Source organism: Corythoichthys intestinalis, chromosome 5 (assembly GCF_030265065.1).
Source record: "Corythoichthys intestinalis isolate RoL2023-P3 chromosome 5, ASM3026506v1, whole genome shotgun sequence".
NCBI classification, from domain to species: Eukaryota; Metazoa; Chordata; class Actinopteri; order Syngnathiformes; family Syngnathidae; genus Corythoichthys; species Corythoichthys intestinalis.
Window position 1 is genome coordinate 40,085,070 of NC_080399.1, and position 25,021 is coordinate 40,110,090.

Here is a 25,021-nt window from a genome sequence, read left to right on the forward strand (position 1 = left end):
TTTCCGATTCTGCCATCTCATGGTATTTTCATGATTACGACAGCTCCATTATTTCATGCACTGAATACGCTGTCAACTGCTGCAGCATTTAGACAACAAAGGCAAGGCACTGCTATTATGTCACATAGGGGTGTAGCTTTTACTGTGACTTAACACTTTAGTGTTGACCCTTTTAATGAAATCAAAGTCGGCCTCTTGCACTGATAGTTTTTGGAGCATGCTATTGTGTTTGGCATCCACAGAACATTTCAAAGACTGAATAGATGATCAGCTTTGATCTATGATGGGCAAAGGCTGTCTCGTTGTCTTTAAACCCCAAAATTGAGGGGTTGTTATTATAATGCTTAAGTCTGCTCATCATTACAAAATTTCGAGTAAGACAGAAAACTATAACTCAACTTTCTTTCTACAGCAAGTTGGTATCAACAACAGCTGTAACAAAGTTCAAAACATTAATGACAATAACACTCATCTGAAATAATACCTGAATGCATTATCCTCTAATTGACTCATTCACTGCCATTGAGGGCGATAGATCCATTTTGACTGCCAGCCCTTCCAGTTTAAAGTAATTGGACATATTTTACTGCCAACGGCACCGAAACATGGTTATTCACTGCTAACAGTCACAGTTTTGACCCCTTCAGACCCGCATTTTGTTCTGCTGGGCAGAAAAATAATGTTTTTAATGAGAAATGAGCACTTACGTTTGCCTTTTTGAAGTTGCGCTTTGTCTCAGCTATTTTCAAAGAGCCAAAAATAGCAAAGATCATAATTTGATTTCGATGGGTAAATTTAACCACTTCAGACCCGCGTTTTTTTCTGCTGGGCAGAAAAATATTGTTTTTAATGAGACGTAAGCACTTACGTTTGCCTTTTTGAAGTTGCGCTTTTTCTCAGCTGTTTTCAAAGAGCCAAAAAGATCATGATTTGATTTCGATGGGTAAATTTAACCCCTTCAGACCCGCATTTTTTCTGCTTGGCAGAAAACTATTGTTTTTAATGAGAAATGAGCACTTACGTTTGCCTTTTTGAAGTTGCGCTTTGTCTCAGCTATTTTCAAAGAGCCAAAAATAGCAAAGATCATGATTTGATTTCGATGGGTAAAGTAAATTAGCTCCCAGAAGTGGCAGTAGCAACTAAATTCAGTGTATATATTGATTTAGAGACGCGAAAGCGTCATGTCTTTTAGCAGCATGCTCAAGGGGTTAAATGCATTAAATGTATATCACCGTCAATGGCACTGACACAGGATTGGAGTAGCCATAAATGACACCAAATGAGTTACTGTACTGTATGCATGATCTTCCCGTGCCTCACTTTTAACCTGATGACTTCCGGAACAGCGCAAATCTTAGCTGTTCGTCCAAAAGAGCCATTCTATCCAAGACATTTGATCAACAGCATAAGTTAACCAATTCCAAGCAGAAACATAATAACCAATGGAAAGCTATATTTGGAATCCTCGCAGACAGAACATAGACTCGGTCTATGCTTGCAGATCCCAGTGAAGGAGAAGCAGAAAGCAGAAGACGGGAAAAGGCTCCTTCCTACCTGTTCTCCTCAAATCGGCTGATGAGGTCTGACACTTTTGAGTGTTTGATTCTCACTCTCTCCCGGTTTGTGGCCCCCCTTCCTCCACCTCCTACCTCCTCCATCCCTGGTCTAAATTGTGGTTTCTGCTTGTGAGCCAGCGGGGATGAGAGCTCAGTCACCGGGCTCTGAAGGTGTGTTGGTTTAGGAGGCACTAAGGAAAAATAAAAAGGAAATAATACTGGATTTTGCAGAGATGGGGCTGGGAGATAAACTACTGCAAGGCAAAATTAGGGCGAAGGGGGGCAGTAGGGACTTTGAAATAACTATATGCCGGGGTCTGAAAAAACACTTGATAAAAACAGGCTTCCTTATTTGCTCTAAGTAACGACATCTATGTCAGCGTTCACAAAGCTGAATAATATCCAGCATGATTTACTGCCGAATAAAGAGTGTCTTGTGTGTCTTATCTGTTCGGAATGATTAACAGAGGCGAATGAAAGAGGAACAAAGTTCAACGTTCACTGGTGTCAGGCCGACTTACATCATCATCTGATTCCTTTTTTCACCGCTTCCCTTTGATGGGTGTGACGTGTGCACTGCTTAACATTGTGATGTATGAAGTACGACAGGGTATGGTGGGAAATGCAATGAGGGATGTTATGACATGAAAACAACGACATGACCAATAAATAAAGCATGATTGTGTCCGTGTCTAATTTATAACAGGAGACAGTCAAAGGTATGTGCAAAGCTAGCTATCCTGACGTACCTGGCGGTTTGGATTGTGAAAGCAGCCTTTTGCCAGAACTTCTTCCATTGACGCTGGCCCAACTCTTCTCACTGCCTCCACCGCTGGCTCGACTCAGACACGCCTGCACACTGGACGTGCTATTGAGCCTGCATGATGTACTGCTGCCCAAAGCTGTACGACAACAGAGAACGCATTGTTTACAGTGTGTCTAATAGGGATGGGAATTGATAGGATTTTTACGATTCCATTATCGATATTACTTAACGATTCGATTCTTTGTCGATTCTCTTATCGATTCTAATTAGAGGAAAAAATAAGAACAAACATTTTGAGTGGCATGTAGTTTGTTTAATCGAAGTCCCAACCAGTGTTGTTAATCTTATTTTAAAAGAGTAATTAATTACAGTTACAAATTACTTCTCCCAAAAAGTAATTTCATTAGTAACTTAGTTACCTGAATGTAAGAGTAATTAGTTACTTTGCAAAGTAACTGGTAATAATTTTTATGGTTTTTTTTTTCCTCGAGAAAAAAAAAAATCTTTACCCTAATTTGCCCTTTAACCTGAATCAACCGTTAAAAGTTGTTAAAATTGATCCCATAATTGCATTAGTTCCCTTCTGTCTACTTTTGACATGTCTAAGTTTTAAAACTGTTCCATCATTTAAAGATAGAGTGAAGTCAAGATTTTGCCGGTTAAGGAGTATTTTAGATAAAAAGTTACTTAGGTTCGCTAGGAAGGTTCTCTACAACAGAGCCTTCCGAAGAAGTCTACTTCTTTAAGATGGCGGCTGTTTACTAACGCATCTAGTTCCTATACTGTACATGTTGCTAACGCCGCCGTGTCTGTCATTTCGCATCTAGTTCTATATACGTATATGTGATATCTAACATGTCTATCATATCTACCATATCTTGTGGGCATAGTGTGTAGGCTATCGGCTACAGTCAGGTATTATCGGAGCCCCTTAGCATCGCGTTTGCTCGGCGTCACAACTTTTTTGCCTCCTCCCCACTCCTGCTCTGCTCTGTCGTCTCGGTCAGTCCGTCTCCCGTAGACTTGTCTCGCGTTATTCAACCAATATAGTAATGCACGCCTTTCCATCCTCAGTAACGGTAACGGCATTGCCAAGATGAGAAAAGTAATTAAGTAGATTATTCACTACTGAAAAAAATAACGCCGTTACAGTGGGGAGAACAAGTATTTGATACACTGCCAACCATTGGCAGTGTATCAAATAATTGTTCTCCCCACTGTATATTGTAACGCCGTTATTAACAACACAACTTAACAAACTCACAACGAGGTCAAAAGAGGACCAAAGCCTCGATGTTAACTGTAGCAACATGTAACTGGGGTAAATAGACAAGACATTTTACTGAAATAAAAAAAATCCTCCTTTTTAAAAGGACATATGAGCTGATAGCACTCAAAATAAATAATAATAAAAAGATAAATACTGTCAAATACAACAGAACAGTGCATCGTGCAAATGTGCAAAGTTAACAATTCTTTTGTGGAAAAATAAGCATGTCTGCTTTTTCAGGTAGGATAAGTGATCTTTCTGGACTTATGATGTCTCCAGCAGTGGAGAACACTGCAGCTGGTGCAGCAGGGCTGTTTATTTAGCTCCACAACAGTGAGGTAATGGAGCGACAGACACCCACTGAAGTGTTAACAGTAGCCTTGATGTATTGCTCCGTTTTCTATCTCTCACATACGTACATCCATATATGGTGCCGGTCAACGGCCATCTCATTATTCTGCAAGCTATTTCCCAAGTAGGTGATCACTTGAAGGTTGTGTGTGATTTTTGAAGTAGAATCACTAACTGTATTGAAATAAATTCAGAAAGCAATGTACTTTTGTGTCTGCTTGTTTGGATAAACACTGCTGGATTAAATGCGGAAGTCAAAAGCATCCAGACCACAGAATGTCAAACAACTATCATTTGGGTTGGTCCTTTATCACTAAAGCCCGGATCTTTTCTGTGTGGAAGTGAGGAAAATGGCTTCCATCCGTATAAATTGGCGAGAGGATGTCTTAAATGCTTCTATTTTTATATCCAGACAAAAACGTTTAGACTTGCGTTTAATTAGCTCTGGGTAGCGGCTAATTCCAGAGGATGCTTCAGTGCACTTCATGGCCATTTCAATACACTACTACCACAGTAAATTTAGCCACAGTTTATTTTGATTTTTTTTTGAATACTCAGTAGTCGGATGCAAAGTTATATGGTTAAAACCTACAATATACAGTATGTTCTAAAATGAGCTCAGTGATGAAATGTACATTCCATAGATTCACGAAGCACTTCATTACGTTATAGAACAGTGGTTCTTAACCTGGGTTCGATCGAACCCCAGGGGTTCGGTGAGTAAGTCTAAGGGGTTCGGCGAAGGTTAAGACACACAGGGTCTGATTTTCATACACTGACTAAAGGCAAAGTGTTATTTTAGACTGGTTTGCCCCCAATTCACAGGCTTCATTCCATTTCTTTCAACTGCTAGACCTCTATCTAATGGGAGGAGAGACTGGTTTGCTTAGTGGAAGGTTGACCGGCACTCAGCATGAGGACGTATAACAAACAATAACAAAAAAAAAAACCCAAAACATTTGTGTCAAATTTTACACTATGAAAATAGTGTATGATGCAAGGATGGAACACTAAAAATGACAATGCGGACATGAAAACAAACAAAAAAATCATTTTCCAACGTGAAAATCTGCAGTTCCCCGTAAAAATCAATAGCAAAAGGCACAATTATTGTAGTATATTTGAAATTTGAAGTCATTTGAATGGGAATTCACTCAGATATTAGCTTGCTATAGCCTAACTATATCATTTTGCATTTGAAAAAAAAAAAAAATGCTTTATTAAATCAGGGCTAAAAACGCTTTTGTTTAGACTGCATATCCATAACTGCCTATATATTTCAATCTATTTGCTTTCTATTCCTCTTGTGCTTTAAATCCATTGCTGATTTCAATAGTAGTAGTATTTTTTTAATTTTTTTTTAAAATTCGTGATTAAATGTGATTTTTATGTATAATTTTATTTCCTGTTTCGATTGTCTTTGTTTTTATGTTCTATTGATTTACCATATTTTTCGGACTATAGGTCGCACCTGAGTATGAGTCGCACCAGCCATAAAATGCCCAACGAAGAGGAAAAAAACATTTATAAGCACCGGTGTATCAGTCGCATTTTTGGGGGAAATTTACTTGATAAAATCCAACACGTAGAACAGATATGTCATCATGAAAGGCAATTTAATATAAAAATACAATAGAGAACAAAATGCTGAACAAGTGTACAGTATGATAATGTTACATGATGCATGAACAACGAAATGCGAATATACTGTCCTCACCAGGACGCTACGGCTCGGTCCTGGCTAAACAGCAAGCTAAACTCCCAAATGACGATGCTGGACGTCCGTAAAAAACACCATAATTTGAAGAGTGAAACTAAAAATAGAAATAATACTAATCAATTTCGTCCCCTCGACACCAAACAGGTTCACATCAGCGTAAATAAATGATAATTAGCTGCTATTACAGAAATGACACAAACGGTTAGCATGCGTTCGCTAGCATTAGCGCATCGTTCAAACAACCACACAACTGGCTATAAGTGTCCGACTGCGGGTGGAAAACACACAAGATATTTTACAAGCATAAACAATGAACGTAGATCTGCAGCCGTGTTTCTCGCTCTCCCATCACTCTCTCTCTCTCTCTCTCTCTCAGACGCTGCGTAGCTGTCCGTTTTCTTCTGGCGTGTGAGCGCTCTTCTTCGCATAAACAAATGCGAGTAAGCCCCCACTTGGGTGTGAAAGCACCACAAACCAAAAGCACGCATTTCAATATAAAAAAGTCAATAATACGATTGAACACACATCGCCAAAGGCAGAACGAGAACATGGCAATAGCTATTAAGAGTTATTCAGATAACTATAGCATAAAGAACATGCTAACCAGTTTACCAAAACATTAGTGTCAATCCAAAACACAAAAATAACATGTGAAATGACATCCTAGTGTGTTAATAATTTCACACATAAGTCGCTCCTGATTATAAGTCGCACCCCCAGCCAAACTATGAAGGAAACTGCGACTTATAGTGCAAAAAATACGGTAATGTGATTTTTATGATCTTCATGTGATGTAAAGCACTTTCAATTGCCTTGTGTTGAATTGTGCTATATAAATAAATTTGCCTTGCCTTGCCTCATTTAATTCCGAAGGGTTCAGTGAATGCTCATGTGAAACTTGTGGGGTTCAGTACCCTTAGCAAGGTTAAGAACCACTGTTATAGAAGAAGGACAAATTTTCACCAAGCAGGTGCCATCTTAAGCCTTTCATGCACCAATCACATATTTTTTAAACCTTTCAAGGCACTCTTTTAACTCGTTGGCGGCAGTTGACGGGACATTTTGCCTCCAGACTGCAACCAAATGGTTGCATTTTGCGACCAAAATTAGAGCCAGTACAAGTATTGTTTTTTTTTCATCTACTCGTACATGCGCGATCAGTAACATTGCAGGTTTTTTGTTGTTGTTGACAAACTTCTTCACTGTTAAATCCACTAGTTGGCGGTATTGTAACGAGCTGTTTTGCCAAGGGAAAATACAACAGAAGAAAAAGATGGTGGAGGTGGGCGATGTGTGGGGTGGGTTATAATAGGGGTAGCGGGAAAACTTGACAGCATTTGAGCACTTGCGAACAATGGTGAAAACGACAATATGTGACTTTCTTTCCAACAAACCCGCCAGCAATCTTTCAAAGGAGGCGGATGGAGGGAATAAGTCCGACTTAGACTGTAAAGAGACTGTCGCGGTGAAAAAAGGGAGAAAATTCATTTTTTTGGGATGAATGACGAGGAGAGTTCACCTGGCTGGCGTATCTTAACCAGACAAACTCTTCTTCTGAAAACTAAAACTTTATTTTTTGTCACGAATGGAACAATTCGCATCCATGTTACAGCTGGGTCGCCCTAAAAAAATTCCCATGTTAACCTAATTTCTAAGGAGTATATTGCTTAGGGGTGTGACAAAATATCGAAATGGTGATATATCGTGATACTTTGTATCCCAAAAGGTTATCGATATGCTCCTGCAAGAATCGAAATATCATTTTCAAAATGTGCCAATGTCAATGGCATTGGCTGCTACTGGCGGCCATAGACGTTCAATCCGTTTGAAGTGGGAGGGATGGCAGCGAATGAACCTTCCCAGTTCAAATGGATTGGACGTCTACTAGTGATAAACTCATGCCAATTCACAGCAGAAGCTTGTTTTTCTGTTTAGTAGTTGTTTTTACAATATCCTAGAATGATTTCCTGACCAATGTATACATAATCGTTGTATTGCCATTTCGTCAGATCGTTATCGTGAGCTTTTTATCGCAAACCATATCGTATCGTGAGGTACCAAGGGGTTCCCCATCCTAATATTGATTGATGTCAAAACTGATAGAGAATTAAATATAGATTCATGTTTGTATTTTATGCATTTTTATGAGAGTTAAACAGTGAAAATTAGAAAAGACCTTTGCATGACGATTTACTGTGTGCACCCCTAAAAGTTTAAGTTAGGGGCCACTGTGCTCCTAAAAGACAAATTTCCGAGGTACTTCCGCTTTAGTTCCTTACGTCTGCTTGCAACGTCCGTTTTAGAATATCTCCATCCAACACAACAGTGGAGTAACATTACTCATCAAAATCCCTTGAAAAAGATAATTTGGAAATACCGAATCCATCTGCCATCATCACAACAGGGAGGACAGCATGTTCATGAAGGCAGATGTGGAACCAAGCTTGTGCCACCACAAAGACCGGGTGTTTTTGCAGCAGTTATAATTTTGTCAATGAATGATCAACGAAGTGATAAGAACAATTATAGGATCTCATCTATGTCTCATCTACGTCGTGCTGAATTCATTTTAGAGATTTCGTGGGTTCCTCTGGTTTGATTTTGCAGTTTTAACTTTGTCAACACACTGCTTACTTCAACCGCAATCAATGATGTTTTTTCAAAACCGGATGTTCGGAGTAGACATTTTCCAAGATGGCGCCGCCCATATGTCGCTCAGGAAACGTGTCTAGAAAAAAATGTTAGCCAGGAGCCCTGATTCACCCCTCACAGTTTAATGGATTGGATGTCTAGAGCCATCAATGGCACTGAAATACGAGTTCAGGTAGTCCCCTGGTTACGAATGAGTTCAGTTCCTAGGCTAGCGATGTAAACCGAATTTCCGCACAATTTGGAAATTAACCTTTTATGTACCTCTAAATACAGAATATCTGTCCAAAAACCTGCATTATACATCATATTAATAAGATCAAGTGAAAAAATAAGATAACGTGACGTACGCTATGCTAAATGCTGTTATATTTAATGACTTCGGGCTTTAAAAAAAAAAAAAAAAAAATTCGGGCTTTACTTGCGAGTGAGTCGCTTTGCTGAAAGAAAAGCGCGCTGTGGAAAGAGTAGGGAGGCGAGAGAGGGGGGGTATTATGGCCACACTGGTCACCTCATTTAACGCGAGCCGCCGTCCGAACTCAAAAAACCGAATCAGGACTTGCAAGAGGAGTCGGCGCCGGGGGAGAAGCAGCAGGAGCAGTGGCAGCAGCAGCATGAGAACAAGGAAGTGGGACGTCCGAAAAAGGCGTATCGTCGGCAGTCAGAGGAGAACCGGAGGTTGGGGTGGACATCATGACACTCCCAAACCAAAAAGTGCGCTTCTCGGGCGGACACATGACAACCGGAAATGACAGCGGGTGGGACCTGACGCCATCAGGAATTGCAGGACGGTGACGACGCTGCTGGGGGAGGAGACATGGCAATAACTAGGTACTGTTTACGTGACTTAAAAAAACAAAATAACAAAAAAAAAAAAAAAAAAAAAAACACGACTGGAGATAGAATGACGGACGAGACATCGGCGTCGTTAAATCGAAATTGCGTAAATTGGGTACGTCGTAATCCGGGACTACCTGTATTCAAAGTACCCAGTCTTCCCAGTTTAAATGAACTGGATGTTTCAAATCAAATTCTCCAAATAAATGAATAAATAAATATTTTTTAAAAATCAACCTATGGCATGGATAAACAAAAGAAAAAATAATTTTGATTAGGAAGAGAACGTGTAAGTCACTGATGGTTTAGTAGTGCATTGCCTGATTGGTGCAGCCAATGTGTGTGGATGAGCATTCAATACACTGCCATCGATGGACAGTATGTCACCCACAAAGATGGATGAACAATAATTTCAATAAATCTAAGTCATCAAAATAAAATGGATAATTTCCCACAGTACAGGCAACCAATTAGTTAATCATAGGAAACACACAGTAAGTAAAAGAGCATGTTATGACTTTGTGATAAAGAGCAGTACTTTTTTTGTGGATTTCTAAACCTCAACGTCAACCAATGCAGTAAGCTTGCATTTCCTGCATGTCAATGTCAATGTCTATGTCCATGTCTGAAAGGGAATGAGAGGAAAAAAGGCCACCGAATCATATATTCAGTTCCTATTTTTACATGCTGCCCGTAATTAAAGACAACAGCATTTGCCAGTGTCTGAGTGAAAACAGCTCCGTGATGTGTTTGGGAGAGCCACGTCTAAAAAAAGGGGCTCCGAAATGTACGATCAATTCTGAAGCCGGCCTCAGGAATTTCTTGAACACTGCGTGCTTGTCCCATCTTGCCTCCCATGGTCACATTGAGAGACCATGAGAAAAAACTCAGATAAGCACCATTTTTTAAATGCTGTCTGCATGATTCCATATAACGCAGCAGAGGCTGTAGACTGTGCTCCACAAGCCACATTTATTCTGGAGGATGGCAGGGGTTGAGCCAGTTCTTGCCCCTGGGGTGTTTTTAATGGGTCACACACCAGTCTGGGTTCTGCAGCTGGAAGCTACACACTTACTGGACATTTAAACTCAAATCTTATGCTTTGGCCAATCAATTTCACAAACATATATTGCTGAACTGAGATTATTGTGTCCAATGATGTGTGTTGTAGCATCACACTAAAACAGGATTGCAATGAAATAATGCTTGTTACGTTTGAGTCACAACGTAACTAAGTATAGCTCTCCAAAGTTTTTCTCAGAACAATTGCCATTGCTTAATCTAGCGTCTTCTCATTAAAAGCAGCCTGGCTTGAGTGGTAGAGTGCTCAGTAAATTAATGCGAGCCAGAGGCGGCGCCACCCTGCAGAAAGACTTTGATACACCTCCTCCGCGCTCGTGCCTGAAGCGCTGCAGACCGCTTCCCAGTCTCGTTAACTATAGAATATAAACCACAATAAAATAGTGGATTCAAAACTTCTTTGCTTCTTTGTTTACGGATAACAATTTCCGTTTTTTTATTACCTTAAGTTTCCTTTACCGAATGAATTGGCCAATGTCATTAAGTAATGCTGTTATCATCTTGATTACGTCGATAACACTGGTATTATGACCTCACCTACTAAACCCTCTGTACAAAGTCAAACTTTACTAATCTGCGCTTTTGTCAACTTTAATTTTTATTTCTTGCACACTGTCCTTCACGATATTGAAAGGCACTTTGAAATAAAATGTATTATTATTATTTTTATTAAAAGGTTTACTCTTACAAACTGCAAAACAGTGAGTTGAACAGGCCTTTGTGTACTAGTCTCAAATGTGCTAAGGTGAATCCTCCCCTGAGCATTGTCACTTGATGATGAACCAGAATGACCCAGTTTCATCCTCCTCAGTAGCAATAGTGTCAGGCACGTAAGCAGCTCAGGTGGGAATCAAAAGGCCCACCTGTACTTTTGCTGCCAGTTAGGAGGGCAAAGTTGAGCTCAAAACACAGTGTTTGACCTCACACAGCCATATACTATAGTCTAAATAAGTTACACAGACCACAAGGAATGTCACATTGTGCTGTTTGTAGATGGCTATACGACAGACGTATGCAGCAAAAAAGGCTGGTGCGTACATCTTATCAGAATGTTCTTACTATCTATTAGAAAACGAAAGAAAAAAAAAAAAAACATTTAACAGGTTGAGGATGTAGACAACTGCAATTGCACATGCAAGGCACACTTAGGTGTGGAACAGGTTCCCTGTCCAGATCAAAACACTTTTTTCTTAATATAATGGAGATCACTTACCCGAGAGCAAAGTAAAAATAAAAATAAAAACTTGATGTGATATGTATCCTAAGTATGTCGTGCCCCCCCAGAAAAGCACCAAGTCCTGTGAGTTGTTACCAGTGCTGATGCTGCTAAATGCCGCTCTGTGAGGAGACTCATACAGCTGTGGACTCCTCCCACAATCTCACTCACTCCTACACACCTTATATTTAAAGGGCTTTCAGAAGGACAAACAGTGACACACATACACAAACACACTTACAGTCTTTTGCAATTCACTAATTTGAACATGTAAAATGGTACCGGTTGATCTTGATCTTAGAAATGCATTGGACCTCTATCGCCATCAAGGGCACTGAAACATGATAATTCACTGTGGGGTGAGGTGTGACAAATTTCATAAAACAATCTACTCACACATACCAGTAATCTGGGCACACAATTGAAAAAACACACATACACAATCAAGAATGTTCTCTCTACGCATGCGCAAAACTATTTATTCCCCAGGCCAATCACATGTGCACTGCAAACACACTAAGCCCGAATAAACAAGCGCCAAAGCAATGCAAACAAAAGCAAAAATATAAGAGGCTGGCAAACAAGACGGAATAAATTTAAATAAGGTTAAGTAAGAATACATGAACATCAAATGAAAAGCATAAACCAAATGTGCCATTACATAACCAAGAGTGTTAGCAGCACATTACTTTCTTAGATGTGTAGAGTTGCCTTCTTCAAGCAAGCTGTATATGAACCAACATGGGCTAGAATTACTGTGAATGGAACCCGACAAACGGCGGAATGAAGCAAGTACAATGATACCTCAACATACGAAGTTAATTCGTTCCAGGACCTTGTTTGTAAGTTGAAATGGTTGTATGTCAAGGAGGATTTTCCCATATGAATACATTATAATTCCATTAATTAGTTCCACAGTCCTCCTCCGTGAGTCATCACCTTATCGTGGTGGAGGGGTTTGCGTGTCCCAATGATCCTGGGAGCTATGTTGTCTGGGGCTTTAAGCCCCTGGCAGGGTCACCCATGGCAAACAGGTCCTAGGTGAGGGGCCAGACTAAGCATGGCTCAAACTGACCCCTTATGATGAGAAAAAGAAATGAACTCCAGTTTCCCTTGCCCGGACGCGGGTTACCGGGGTCCCCCTCTGGAGCCAGGCCTGGAGGTGGGGCTCGAAGGCAAGCGTCTGGTGGCTGGGCCTGTCCCAATGGGGCCCGGCCGGGCACAGCCCAAAAAGGCAACATGGGTTCCCCTTCCCATGGGCTCACCACCAGTGGGAGGGGCCAAAGGGGTCGGGTGCGTAGAGAGTTGGGCGGCAGCCAAAGGCGGGGGCCTTGGCGGTCCAACCCCCAGCTGCAGAAGCTAACTCTTGGGAAATGGAATGTCACCTCTCTGACAGGGAAGGAGCCTGAGCTGGTGGGTGAGGTAGAGGAGTTCCGACTAGATATAGTCGGACTCTCCTCCACACACAGCTTGGGTTCTGGTACCAATCCTCTCGAGAGGGGTTGGACTCTCTTCCATTCTGGAGTTGCCCACGGTGAGAGGCGCCGAGCAGGTGTGGGCATACTTATTGCCCCCCAGCTTGGTGCCTGTACGTTGGGGTTTACCCCCGTAGACGAGAGGGTAGCCTCCCTCCGCCTTCGGGTGGGGGGACGGGTTCTGACTGTTGTTTGCGCTTATGCACCGAACAGCAGCTCAGAATACCCACCCTTTTTGGAGTCCTTGGAGGGTGTGCTGGAGAGCGCCCCCTCTGGGGACTCCCCCGTTCTACTGGGGGACTTCAACGCTCACGTGGGCAATGACAGTGAGACCTGGAGGGGCGTGATTGGGAGGAACGGCCCCCCCGATCAGAACCCGAGTGGTGTTCTGTTATTGGACTTCTGTGCTCGTCACGGTTTGTCCATAACGAACACCATGTTCAAACATAGGGGTGTCCACATGTGCACTTGGCACCAGGACACCCTAGGCCGCAGTTCAATGATCGACTTTGTAATCGTGTCATCGGACTTGCGGCCACATGTTTTGGACACTCGGGTGAAGAGAGGGGCGGAGCTGTCAACTGATCACCACCTGGTGGTGTGTTGGCTCCGATGGCGGGGGAAGTTGCTGGCCAGACCTGGCAGGCCCAAACGTATTGTGAGGGTCTGCTGGGAACGTCTGGCAGAATCCCCTGTCAGAAAGAGTTTCAACACCCACCTCCGGCAGAACTTCTCCCTTGTCCCGGGGGAGGTAAGGGACATTGAGTCCGAGTGGGCCATGTTCCGCACCTCCATTGTTGAGGCGGCCGATCGGAGCTGTGGCCGTAAGGTGGTTGGTGCCTGTCGTGGCGGCAATCCCCGAACCCGCTGGTGGACACCACCGGTAAGGGATGCCGTCAGGCTGAAGAAGGAGGCCTATCAGGCCTTTTTGGCCTGTGGGACTCCGGAGGCAGCTGACAGGTACCGGCTGGCCAAGCGGACTGCGGCTTCGGCGGTCACCGAGGCAAAAACTCGGACATGGGAGGAGTTCGGCGAGGCCATGGAAAACGACTTCCGGACGGCTTCGAGGAAATTCTGGTCCACCATCCGGCGTCTGAGGAGAGGAAAGCAGTGCACCATTAACACTGTGTATAGTGATGATGGTGTACTGCTGACCTCGACTCGGGACGTCGTGAGTAGGTGGGGAGAATACTTTGAAGCCCTCCTCAATTCCACCGACACGCCTTCCTTTGAGGGAGCAGAGTCTGGGGACTCTGAGGTGGGCTCTTCGATCTCTGGGGTTGAAGTCACTGAGGCGGTTGGTAAGCTCCTCGGTGGCAAGGCCTCAGGGGTAGATGAGATCCGCCCGGAGTTCCTAAAGGCTCTGGATGTTGTAGGGCTGTCATGGCTGACACGCCTCTACAACATTGCGTGGACATCGGGGACAGTTCCTCTGGATTGGCAGACCAGGGTGGTGGTCCCCCTTTTTAAGAAGGGGGACCGGAGGGTGTGTTCCAATTATAGAGGGATCACACTCCTCAGCTTCCCCGGTAAAGTCTATTCAGGGGTGCTGGAGAGGAGGGTCCGTCGGGAAGTCGAATCTCGGATTCAGGAGGAGCAGTGTGGTTTTCGTCCCGGCCGTGGAACAGTGGATCAGCTCTACACCCTTGGCAGGGTCCTCGAGGGTGCATGGGAGTTCGCCCAACCAGTCCACATGTGTTTTGTGGATTTGGAGAAGGCGTTCGACCGTGTGCCTAGGGGAGTCCTGTGGAGGGTTCTCCGGGAGTACGGGGTACTGAGCCCCTTGGTAAGGGCTGTTCGGTCCCTGTACGACCGGTGTCAGAGTCTGGTCCACATTGCCGGCAGTAAGTCGAATTCGTTCCCAGTGAGGATTGGACTCCGCCAAGGCTGCCCTTTGTCACCGATTCTGTTCATAATTTTTATGGACAGAATTTCTAGGCGCAGCCGAAGCGTTGAGGGTGTCCGGTTTGGTGGCCTCAGCATTGCATCTCTGCTTTTTGCAGATGATGTGGTGCTCTTGGCTTCATCAAGCCGTGACCTCCAACTCTCACTGGGGCGGTTCGCGGCAGAGTGTGAAGCGGTTGGGATGAAGATCAGCACCTCCAAATCCGAGACCATGGTCCTCAGCCGGAAAAGGGTGGAGTGCCCTCTCTGGGTCGGAGATGAGATCCTGCCCCAAGTGGAGGAGTTCAAGTATCTTGGGGTCTTGTTCACAAGTGAGGGTAGGAGGGAGCGGGAGATTGACAGGCGGATCGGTGCAGCGTCTGCACTGATGCGGACTCTGCACAGGTCCGTTGTGGTGAAGAAGGAGCTGAGCCAAAAGGCGAAGCTCTCGATTTACCGGTCGATCTACGTTCCTACCCTCACCTATGGTCACGAGCTGTGGGTCGTGACCGAAAGAACAAGATCCCGGATACAAGCGGCCGAAATGAGTTTCCTCCGCAGGGTGTTCGGGCTCTCCCTTAGAGATAGGGTGAGAAGCTCGGTCATCCGGGAGGGGCTTGGTGTCGAGCCGCTACTCCTCCGCGTTGAGAGGAGCCAGTTGAGGTGGCTCGGGCATCTGGTTCGGATGCCTCCTGGACGCCTCCCTGGGGAAGTGTTCCGTGCATGTCCCACCGGCAGGAGGCCCCGGGGTCGACCCAGGACACGCTGGAGAGACTATGTCGCTCGGCTGGCCTGGGAACGCCTTGGAATCCCGCCGGAGGAGCTGGCTGAAGTGGCTGGGGAGAGGGAAGTCTGGGCTTCCCTACTAAAGCTGCTGCCCCCGCGACCCGACCCCGGATTAAGCGGAAGATAATGGATGGATGGATGGAGTTCCACAGTCAGAAAACCTACACCAAATCATTAATAAATACTGCTGGTGCTATTGAAAATACCAATTACACATAGCAAAACAAATTATTAATAAAAACTAGAGATGTCCCGATGAGGATCGTTCGGGTCTGATCACGTCATTTTCAAAGTATCGGAATCGGCAAAAAAATATCGGCCATGCCTTTTTTTAATATATATATATTTTATTATTAAATTGTTTACTAATTGTATTTAACGTTACAGACATAATATGTTACATTTATCTAGAGTCTTTAGTTTAGGCTTGAGGTAGGGTTATCATATTTATCCCAATAACGGCGGTAATTTTTTTTTTTTTTTTTTTTTTAAAGTATCACGTCAAAATATTTAACGCAATTAATAAATGCGCTGCACAACTTACTCACGCATTGCCACGCTCCATCTGTATTGACGCCATTTTGCCTATATAGGGAACTAAAAGGCAGCTTATATGAGTAAAGTGTATTTTGGCAGCCTTTAGAACCTTATTTTAATTGGCTAAAGCCTTACAATCCCTCTCCCTACGATTAGAAATATCATGGGAAGAAATGTGGGAATCAAGGTAGCAATTGATCTTTTTCTTATCACCTTAAGTTATATCCTATCGCAAAGAAGATATATGAATTGGTAGCACTACGCACAGTCGTGGTTTCACTTGTCATGGTTCCACTTCCCATCATGCATTGGGCATGGCCTTCAGTATCATTTACTGAAAGCTCAACAAATAAACTAGATGGCAATATTTAGTCACAATATACAAAGTCACCAGTCTTTCTATCTGTGGATCCCTCTCACAGAAAGAATGTTAATAATGTAAATGCCATCTTGAGGATTTATTGTCATAATAAACAAATACAGTACTTATGTACTGTATGTTGAATGTATATATTGGTCCGAGTTTTATTCATTTTTTTCTTAATGCATTGCCAAAATGTATATGATCGGGAAAAATTATCGGGAATGATTGGAATTGAATCGGGAGCAAAAAAAAGCAATCGGATCGGGAAATATCGGGATCGGCAGATACTCAAACTAAAACGATCGGGATCGGATCGGGAGCAAAAAAACATGATCGGAACAACCCTAATAAAAACCATGATGATAATTTCTGTAATAATGTAATGAATCGGGATCTAATGTGGCGGACGTGTTTTGCGTGCTGTACCTGAACGTACCGCGTCGCTGACGTCACAGAGAGAGATAGGTGCGGTTGAGATTTCATTTTCTCTTTTAATGTTTTGTTGAGAACACCGTCAACTGCGGCAGACAGTAGGCGTGTTGTGTTGCACAAGTTCTGAAATAAATGAAAAAAACACGACAAAGCTGGCAATTTCTTTGGTGATGTTACCACAATAATAATTGTTACCTTAACTTATAAAGATTGGCGAACAGAAGTCTGAGGAGGACCGTCGAGATCGTAGACATTCTACGGCAATATTGTTCAACCAATTCACAGATGCGCACCCCCCCGCTCATATTTTTCTATCATTTCCATCTTCATTTCAATGGTAAGCCAGCATCACCTTTTTCTTTGTTTCACCACCTGTACTAACCTTGTTGGAACCCGTGTTGATTTCTCGCACAAGAAAATCTGCCGTGCAATCTACGGCGTTGTCATGTCGTATTATTTCGAGCAAGTCATCGGATGTAGAAACAAAGGGCGAGTCAAATTTGACCTGGTATGTCAAAAAGACTGTGTGTCGAAGCGATCGTATGTCGAGGTACAACAATGTACAAGGGTTGGACAAAATAATGAAAACACCTAACATTTTGGCATCATAATCAGTGGATATACTTGTTAAGAAATGGCATGAGGAACATTCTAAAGAAGTTGAGCATCTTGTATGGCCGTCACAATCCCCAGACCTCAACATTATTGGGCATTTATGGTCAGTTTTAGAGATTCAAATAAGACGTCGATTTCCCCCGCCATCATCTCTAAAAGTGTTAGAGAGTATTCTAACTGACATATGGCTTAAAATTCCTTTGGAAACAATTCACAAGTTTTATTAATCAATACCTTTGAGAATTGGCTACAGGCACCCTGAGCCTATACTAAAATCCATGTTCTTGGAACCAGTTCAGGTCGTTGAGGTTAAGAAATTAATGTTAACAAGAATTTGTGTTAACAAAGAATCGACTGACCTAAATGAAATTGATATGAAACTCATTAAAAACATTCATAATGAAATACTATACCCCATAACCCATATTTTCAATAAATCTTTCGAGACAGGAGTCTTCCCTGATGAAATAAAAATTGCGAAAGTTGTCCCAATTTTCAAAGGCGGGAACTCACATGAGTTCAACAACTATAGACCCATCTCAATCCTGCTTCAACTATCTATAATCCTCGAAAAACTCTTCAACACCAGACTGGATACATTCATAACAAAGCATCATTTACCACATGATAGCCAATACGGGTTTAGAAAAAACCACTCCACTGCGCAGCTCTAGCAGAGTCTGTAGAAATCATCACAGATGCTATTGAACAAAAACAATACTCCGTGGGAATTTTCCTGGACCTAAAAAAAGCCTTCCATACAGTTAACCACAATATCTTACTGGACAAACTAGAGAGATTTGGAATTCGAGGCGTCGTACTAATTGGGTACGTAGCTACCTACATAACCGATCACAATATGTAACATTTGATGGGTGTAAATCAACTACACGTCAAGTCACATGCGGCGTGCCCCAAGGCTCCTTCCTGGGACCGAAATGGTTCATCATATACATAAATGACTTATACAAAGCATCTGAACTACTAAAAATAGTACTTTTTGCGGACGACACAAATATCTTTTGTTCAGGGAAGGACCTGACAAGTCTCTCTAAGCAAATAAATGTGGAACTAGACGTGGGCCTCCATGACATCCTCGGCCATCCCTCCCTACACCAACTTGAAAATCAACCTATCCAATGAACCTACTCCTATCGACAATATTGCAAGTGCCATGGCAATCAATAACTTTTGAGAAGATAATATAAGTGAAAAGGACAAAAACAAAAAAAAAAGAAAAAGAAAAGCTCATGTAATGTGATGTATGCAACTCTACCATGTTAGACTGTGCGTCCCTGGCTGTAGGGGGACGGGCATTGATAAGCATATGCTTTTCCCGTCTGCCTTTGTCCGTCTTCGATTTCCTTTCTTTCTTCGGGCGAATTATTCCACATTTTGTGACTGTCAAAGATTTCTTTCTTTCTTCGGGCAAATTATTCCACATTTTGTAACTGTCAATGATACTGATGATGATGACAATAAACATTTCATTCATTCATTCATCCATTCATTGAGGCTGTAATTGCCGCCAAAGGCGGACCTACACTATATTAAATTAGTTTTTGTTTATTTTTTAAGGTGTTTCCATTATGGTGTCCGACCCATGTATGTTTTACCTTTAGTGATAGAGAGTGAAAACAGACACAAAGAAATACTTTTAAATTTGTGTTAAAATAAGGTCAAATGTGTTTAAAGCAAGCGGGAAGGACACATGATCAGATGATATAACATGGCATTTTGATTGGATGCAATGCCTATACTGTTGCGACACCACATTCTGGATTTGGAATTGCAGCCACGATATTTGGAGCTGGTCAACAGCTCATAAAAACAGTACGGTGCGCCTGAGTTGTTCGGTAGTGTTCGCCTACACGATACCATATTGTGACATTTGTCTGCCACGAGAATGCTATTGTGATGTGGTAAGAAAGGCACGCGAGTGTGCATGCCATTCGAAACACATGAAAGCTGTCGGAATGTCTGGTAGTACACCGCTTTCAATAAACTGGTCCGCTCACTCGGAATTCCTTTTGTTATGTACTTCCCTGATCTAAGTACATGTAAGGCCGAGACTTGAATGGAATAACACTTCTTTATTCAGTGTGCTTCTCATCATATATGTCACAGAGACACAACAGAGATTCCCTTTTATACTGTAATACCACACCCACAGGAAGTGCACACTATGGCGACAGCAGTGTGACATAAATATGTCACATCTCCTCCCCCCTTACATAACATGTCCCAGAAATAAACACAAAAATACCTTCTGTTTTTCCCTCATTACTTATTACTGTCGCGTGCAGGATAACGACGTTCAACAGTCACTTCCGATTTTCCACTTGTGGAAACAGGTTCCGATACCGTTTCAGGTTCCGTTTGTGCATTGGTTGAATTAGACACAATTACAGCAGGATTGTTTGGGTTTGACACATCCGGTAAACTAGACATTTCTGGTATTTTTGACACATCCGGTAAGCTAGACATTTCTGGTATAATTACACTGCTAGCATCATCACAATCAAGAGACAGTTCTGGAGTAGTGTCTGGTGTTCCCACCAATTGATCCACATGGCGACGTCAAACACCATCAGCTGTCTAAACTGTGTAGGAAACAGGCCCAGTTTGAGCAATGATGGTGGCAGGGGCCCACTTTTCCTTACTCTGGTAACTCCGGGCCATAACAGAGTCACCAGGTGCAAAAACTCGGTTCTTGGAATGCAGGTCTCTGTACTTGACTTGCTCCCGTTGATCCATTTGAACGATCTCGCTCAGGGTTGGTGGTTTCAGAAGATCCATGCCAGTTCGTATCTCTCGAGAAAACATGAGGCTCGCTGGCGATACTTTGGTAGTTGCGTGCACAGATGTTCGGCATTTGAGGAGAAATTCGTGTAGTCTCTGATGGAGTGTACTTTGCCCTTGTGATGCTTTGAGAGCATGTTTGAGGGTCTGCACAAACCTCTCTGCCAGGCTGTTGGTTGCCGGGTGATAGGGAGCCGACTTAATGTGTTGGACCCCATTGGCTTGCAGGAATTCAACCATTTCTTTTGACACAAATTGGGGGCCATTGTCTGAGACGAGTTGTGCAGGGGCTCCGAAACGACTAAACATCTCCCCTAACTTCTCAATTGCCTTTTCCGATGTGGTTGATTTCATGATAGCTACCTCTGGCCACTTACTATGGGCATCGATAGCAACCAGAAACATTCGATTTTCAAAAGGCCCCGCAAAGTCAATATGAATGCGGTGCCAAGGGTCCTGAGGAAAATCCCAAGGATGAAGTGGGGCTGCAGGTGGATTGTTGCGAATCTTCTGGCAAGATGAACAACTTTTTACCGTCTCTTTGATCTGTTTATCTAATCCTGGCCACCAAAAATAACTTCTCGCCATTTCTTTCATTTTAACAATACCACTGTGACCTGCATGCAGTTGCGCAAGCATTTTAGCACGCAATGACTGTGGCACAATCACTCTCCTCCCCCACAGCAAACAACCCGATTGAACAGAAAGTTCCCACCTCCTATCCAAAAAAGGTTTGAGAGCGGTGTTCTCACACTTGGTTTGTCCTTTAATTACCATGTCCATGACGACTGACAGGTCGGGGTCGTTCCGAGTTGCACGTTTCACTTGCGACGCTGAAATAGGTGCATGTTCAACATTTCGGAAATAGAATATTTCCACTGAGGTAGGTTCATGTTTTGTGACAGGAAGCGGCAACCTCGAAAGTCCATCAGCATTGTAATGCAAATCAGATTTACGATACTTGATGTCGTATGAGTGAGCTGATAACAACAAAGCCCACCTCTGAAGATGTGCAGCAGCCAGTGAAGGGATTCCTGCATTAGGTCCCAAAATCGTTGTCAGTGGTCTGTGATCCGTTAACAGAGTAAACTTCCTTCCATACAAATATTGGTGGAACTTCTTCACACCAAAAATAATGCTCATTACATGCACGATGTGCACGTCACTTTCATCTTCGGAAGTAGAGGCACTCTCTACCGCTTTGACATATTTCTTTGTTTTCCTCTTGTCATTCATTTCCTTATCTTTGTCTGTGCTTGTTTTTTTCCGACAGGCACGCTCAACATGACCCTCCTTCCCACAACGATGACAGTTCGTTTCTTTGCACCAGCAGGTGGAGGAAAGGTGCCCTGTTTTACCGCACCTAAAACAGGGACCAGCAACATTGCTTTGGGTACTTGCCACTTGGTGTATTCTGCTCGTAATGTTCAGTTGTTGAGCCTCCTTTGAAGCCATTTCCATAGCCACACTTACATCAAAGGCTGTCTTTAATGTCAGTCCACTTTCTGAAAGTAACTTCTTTTGTGTTGCTTCATTTCTCAGTCCACATACCAATTTGTCTCTTAATGTGTCTTCTAAAACATCACCAAACTCACAATGTTCAGCCAGCTTCCGCAGCGCCGCTACGAACATAGTGACAGATTCCCCCTCTTCCTGATTTCTCCTGTGAAATCGGAATCTCTCAGCTATCACAAGGGGCTTGGGTGAAAAATGTCCATTAAGAGTTTCCACGATTTCCCTGTACGTTTTACGACCAGGTTTATCGGGTTGAAGCAAGTTTCTCAGTAAATTGAAAGTCTTTGGCCCAATAACGCTCAAAAACATGGGCACCACTTTCTCTTCCGCTATTTCGTTAGCTTCCACGAAATAGCCGAACCGCTCCGTGTACGAGCTCCACTGTTCCACAAGCTCATCAAAAGGACCAACAGAGCCGATAACTCCCGCCATAGCGCCTGGTTATACAGCACCTTCAAGCTCCTTTTGAAAACTCCGCTCGTCCTCCCCACGAAGTCATGACGTGGAAGCTGAGGTCGGCGCAGTCTGTCCCCTGGAGCATCGCGACCCGCAGTAACTCCAAAAACAGCACGTCCAAGCTGACGCAGGTCCAGACGTTCCTCGTCACCACTTTTGTTAGGTACTTCCCTGATCTCAGTACATGTAAGGCCGAGACTTGAATGGAACAACACTTCTTTATTCAGTGTGCTTCTCATCATATATGTCACAGAGACATAGCAGAGATCCCCTTTTATACTGTAATACCACACCCACAGGAAGTGCACACTATGTCGACAGCAGTGTGACGTAAATATGTCACACCTTCCATTTTGACATTATGTAGGAACTTTTTTAAAGGTATTTTTATACATTTTTAATTTTAGCTACTCTCAAATTATATTGGATTTGTTGAAGTGAACTGTTGTGTTTCATAGAACAATATGTTTGTATGCTGCCATGGCAGTTTCAAACTATTTTTAATTTGTCCGTTTTACCCTGGACACCCCTTTTACAGACACCACGCAACCGCTTTTGTTTCAACCTTGCCATAAAAAAAAGGTAATTATATTTGTTATCCAAAATGCCTATCATTTTTAGTTTAGAATCATTAATTGATGTCTAATATTTACTTTAAAAAAAAAAAAAAAAAAAAAAAAAACGACTTTTTAAAATTATTCACTTGCATATTTTAAACTTTTAACAAATTACGTCACAATGAAAAAAAAATTGTGTCTATGAATAGGTCATGGATATCTACCTCATAATTTTTTGTTACTGTCGCATTTTCCCCGATATTTTAGATGATAATCGATCCACACAAAAAAAAATTGAAAAAAAAAAATAGTTCAAAAGGGTAAAATATTAAAAAGAAAATCTCGACCATTCCTTGAAGTCTGCGATTTCTGCATTGCGACTCTTCCTATATTACCGTGTTTCACCCAGAAAACCCCCAAAAAGTCCAGCTGTGGCCATTCACAGCTGTGTTTTGACACTCGTTGAAATATGCTACATGGAGTTTTTTGATCGAAACAATGTAAGTATACGATAATATCTCGTTAAAATTAGAGATGTCCCGATCGATCATGTCATTTTCAAAGTATCGGAATCGGCAAAAAAATATCGGCCATGCCTTTTTTTAATATATATATATATATATTTTAATTAAATCGGTTTTCTAATTGTATTTAACGTTACAGACATAATATGTTACACTCATCCTGAGTCTTTAGTTTAGGCTTAAGGTAGGGTTATCAAATTCATCCCAATAACGGCGGTAATTAATTTTTAAAAAAATGTATCACCTTAAAATATTTAACGCAATTAATGCATGCGCTGCACGACCCACTCACGCATTGTCGCGCTCAATCTGTAATGGCACCGTTTTACCTTTATAGAGAGATAAAAGGCAGCATATAATATGTAGAGTGAATTTTGGCAGCCTTTGGAGCCTTTTTAAATTGGCTTAAGCCTTACAATCGCTCTCCCTACGATTAGAAATATGATGGGAAGCAATGTGGGGAAACAAGGTAGCAATTGATCATTTTCTTAACACCTTATGTTATTTCCCAACTCAGAGAGGATATATATTAATTGGTAGCACTACGCACAGTCATGGTTCCACTTCCCATCATGCATTTGGGCATGGCTACAGTATCATTTACTGAAAGCTCAACAAATACACTAGATGGCAATATTTAGCCATAATATACTAAGTCACAAGTCTTTCTATCCGTGGATCCCTCTCACAGAAAGAATGTTAATAATGTAAATGCCATCTTGAGGATTTATTGTTATAATAAACAAATACTGTACTTATGTACTGTACGTTGAATGTATATATTCGTCCGAGTTTTATTCATTTTTTTCTTAATGCATTGCCAAAATGTATATGATCGGGAAAAATTATCGGGAATGATTGGAATTGAATCGGGAGCAAAAAAAAAGCAATCAGATCGGGAAATATCGGGATCGGCAGATACTCAAACTAAAACGATCGGGATCGGATCGGGAGCAAAAAAACATGATCGGAACAACCCTAGTTAAAATCATGGTGTCTTTAATTATGCTCTTTCATGCTCTCACCTCGGGTTTAGGGGTTTAAAATATATATTTTTGTTTAAACCATCAAAACCATTCTTCCCCCAGAAAATTGAGATTTTAAGCCAATGATATATCACACATGCATTTCGGACAATTTTGAAATATGGCCAAATTGGGGATCTCAGAGCGGAACTTCAAGTCATCTGAGTGTTTTCTGCCATATATAACATAGTAAAAGTGGTTGAAAAATGAAACAAAGATATAAGAGTCCCCCATCTATTACTTTTTTGTTAAGGAGCAATAAAATATTTCTTTTACGTAGATAATTTTAATAATCACATTTCATTTGAAGAACAGGGAAATATAAATGATTTTAATGTCACATTTCTTTCCGTGAACTCATTTTAAGCCCCTGTCATAAATTCCTAGATTCAGAAGGTCAAAAGCAAGTCATTTAGTTATTTGTTTTCATGAGGAACTACAACTATTACGCAAGATTTCAATGAAAATGTTGTGTTCAATATAATGAGAATGTACACACCTACTTAATACATTTCCTGAATACACAAAAGACTCATTTAAGAACGCCTGCTGCAAACATTATCTATTGTCACGTAAAAATGCATCAATCCATAAAACACATCAA

At 42.1% G+C, this 25,021-nt stretch overlaps 1 protein-coding gene across 1 annotated transcript in view; it reads right to left on the minus strand.

The window, feature by feature from the left end:
* The window catches only part of fgd4a (FYVE, RhoGEF and PH domain containing 4a), a 93,584-nt gene that overhangs the window by 24,350 nt on the left and 44,213 nt on the right, over positions 1-25,021 (minus strand). Inside the window, exons 4-5 of the mRNA XM_057836703.1 lie at positions 2,306-2,458; positions 1,555-1,747 (exon numbers count right to left, since the gene is read on the minus strand). Of these exons, the coding sequence (XP_057692686.1) occupies positions 1,555-1,747; positions 2,306-2,458 (346 nt within the window). The remainder of the gene's footprint in view (positions 1-1,554; positions 1,748-2,305; positions 2,459-25,021) is intronic.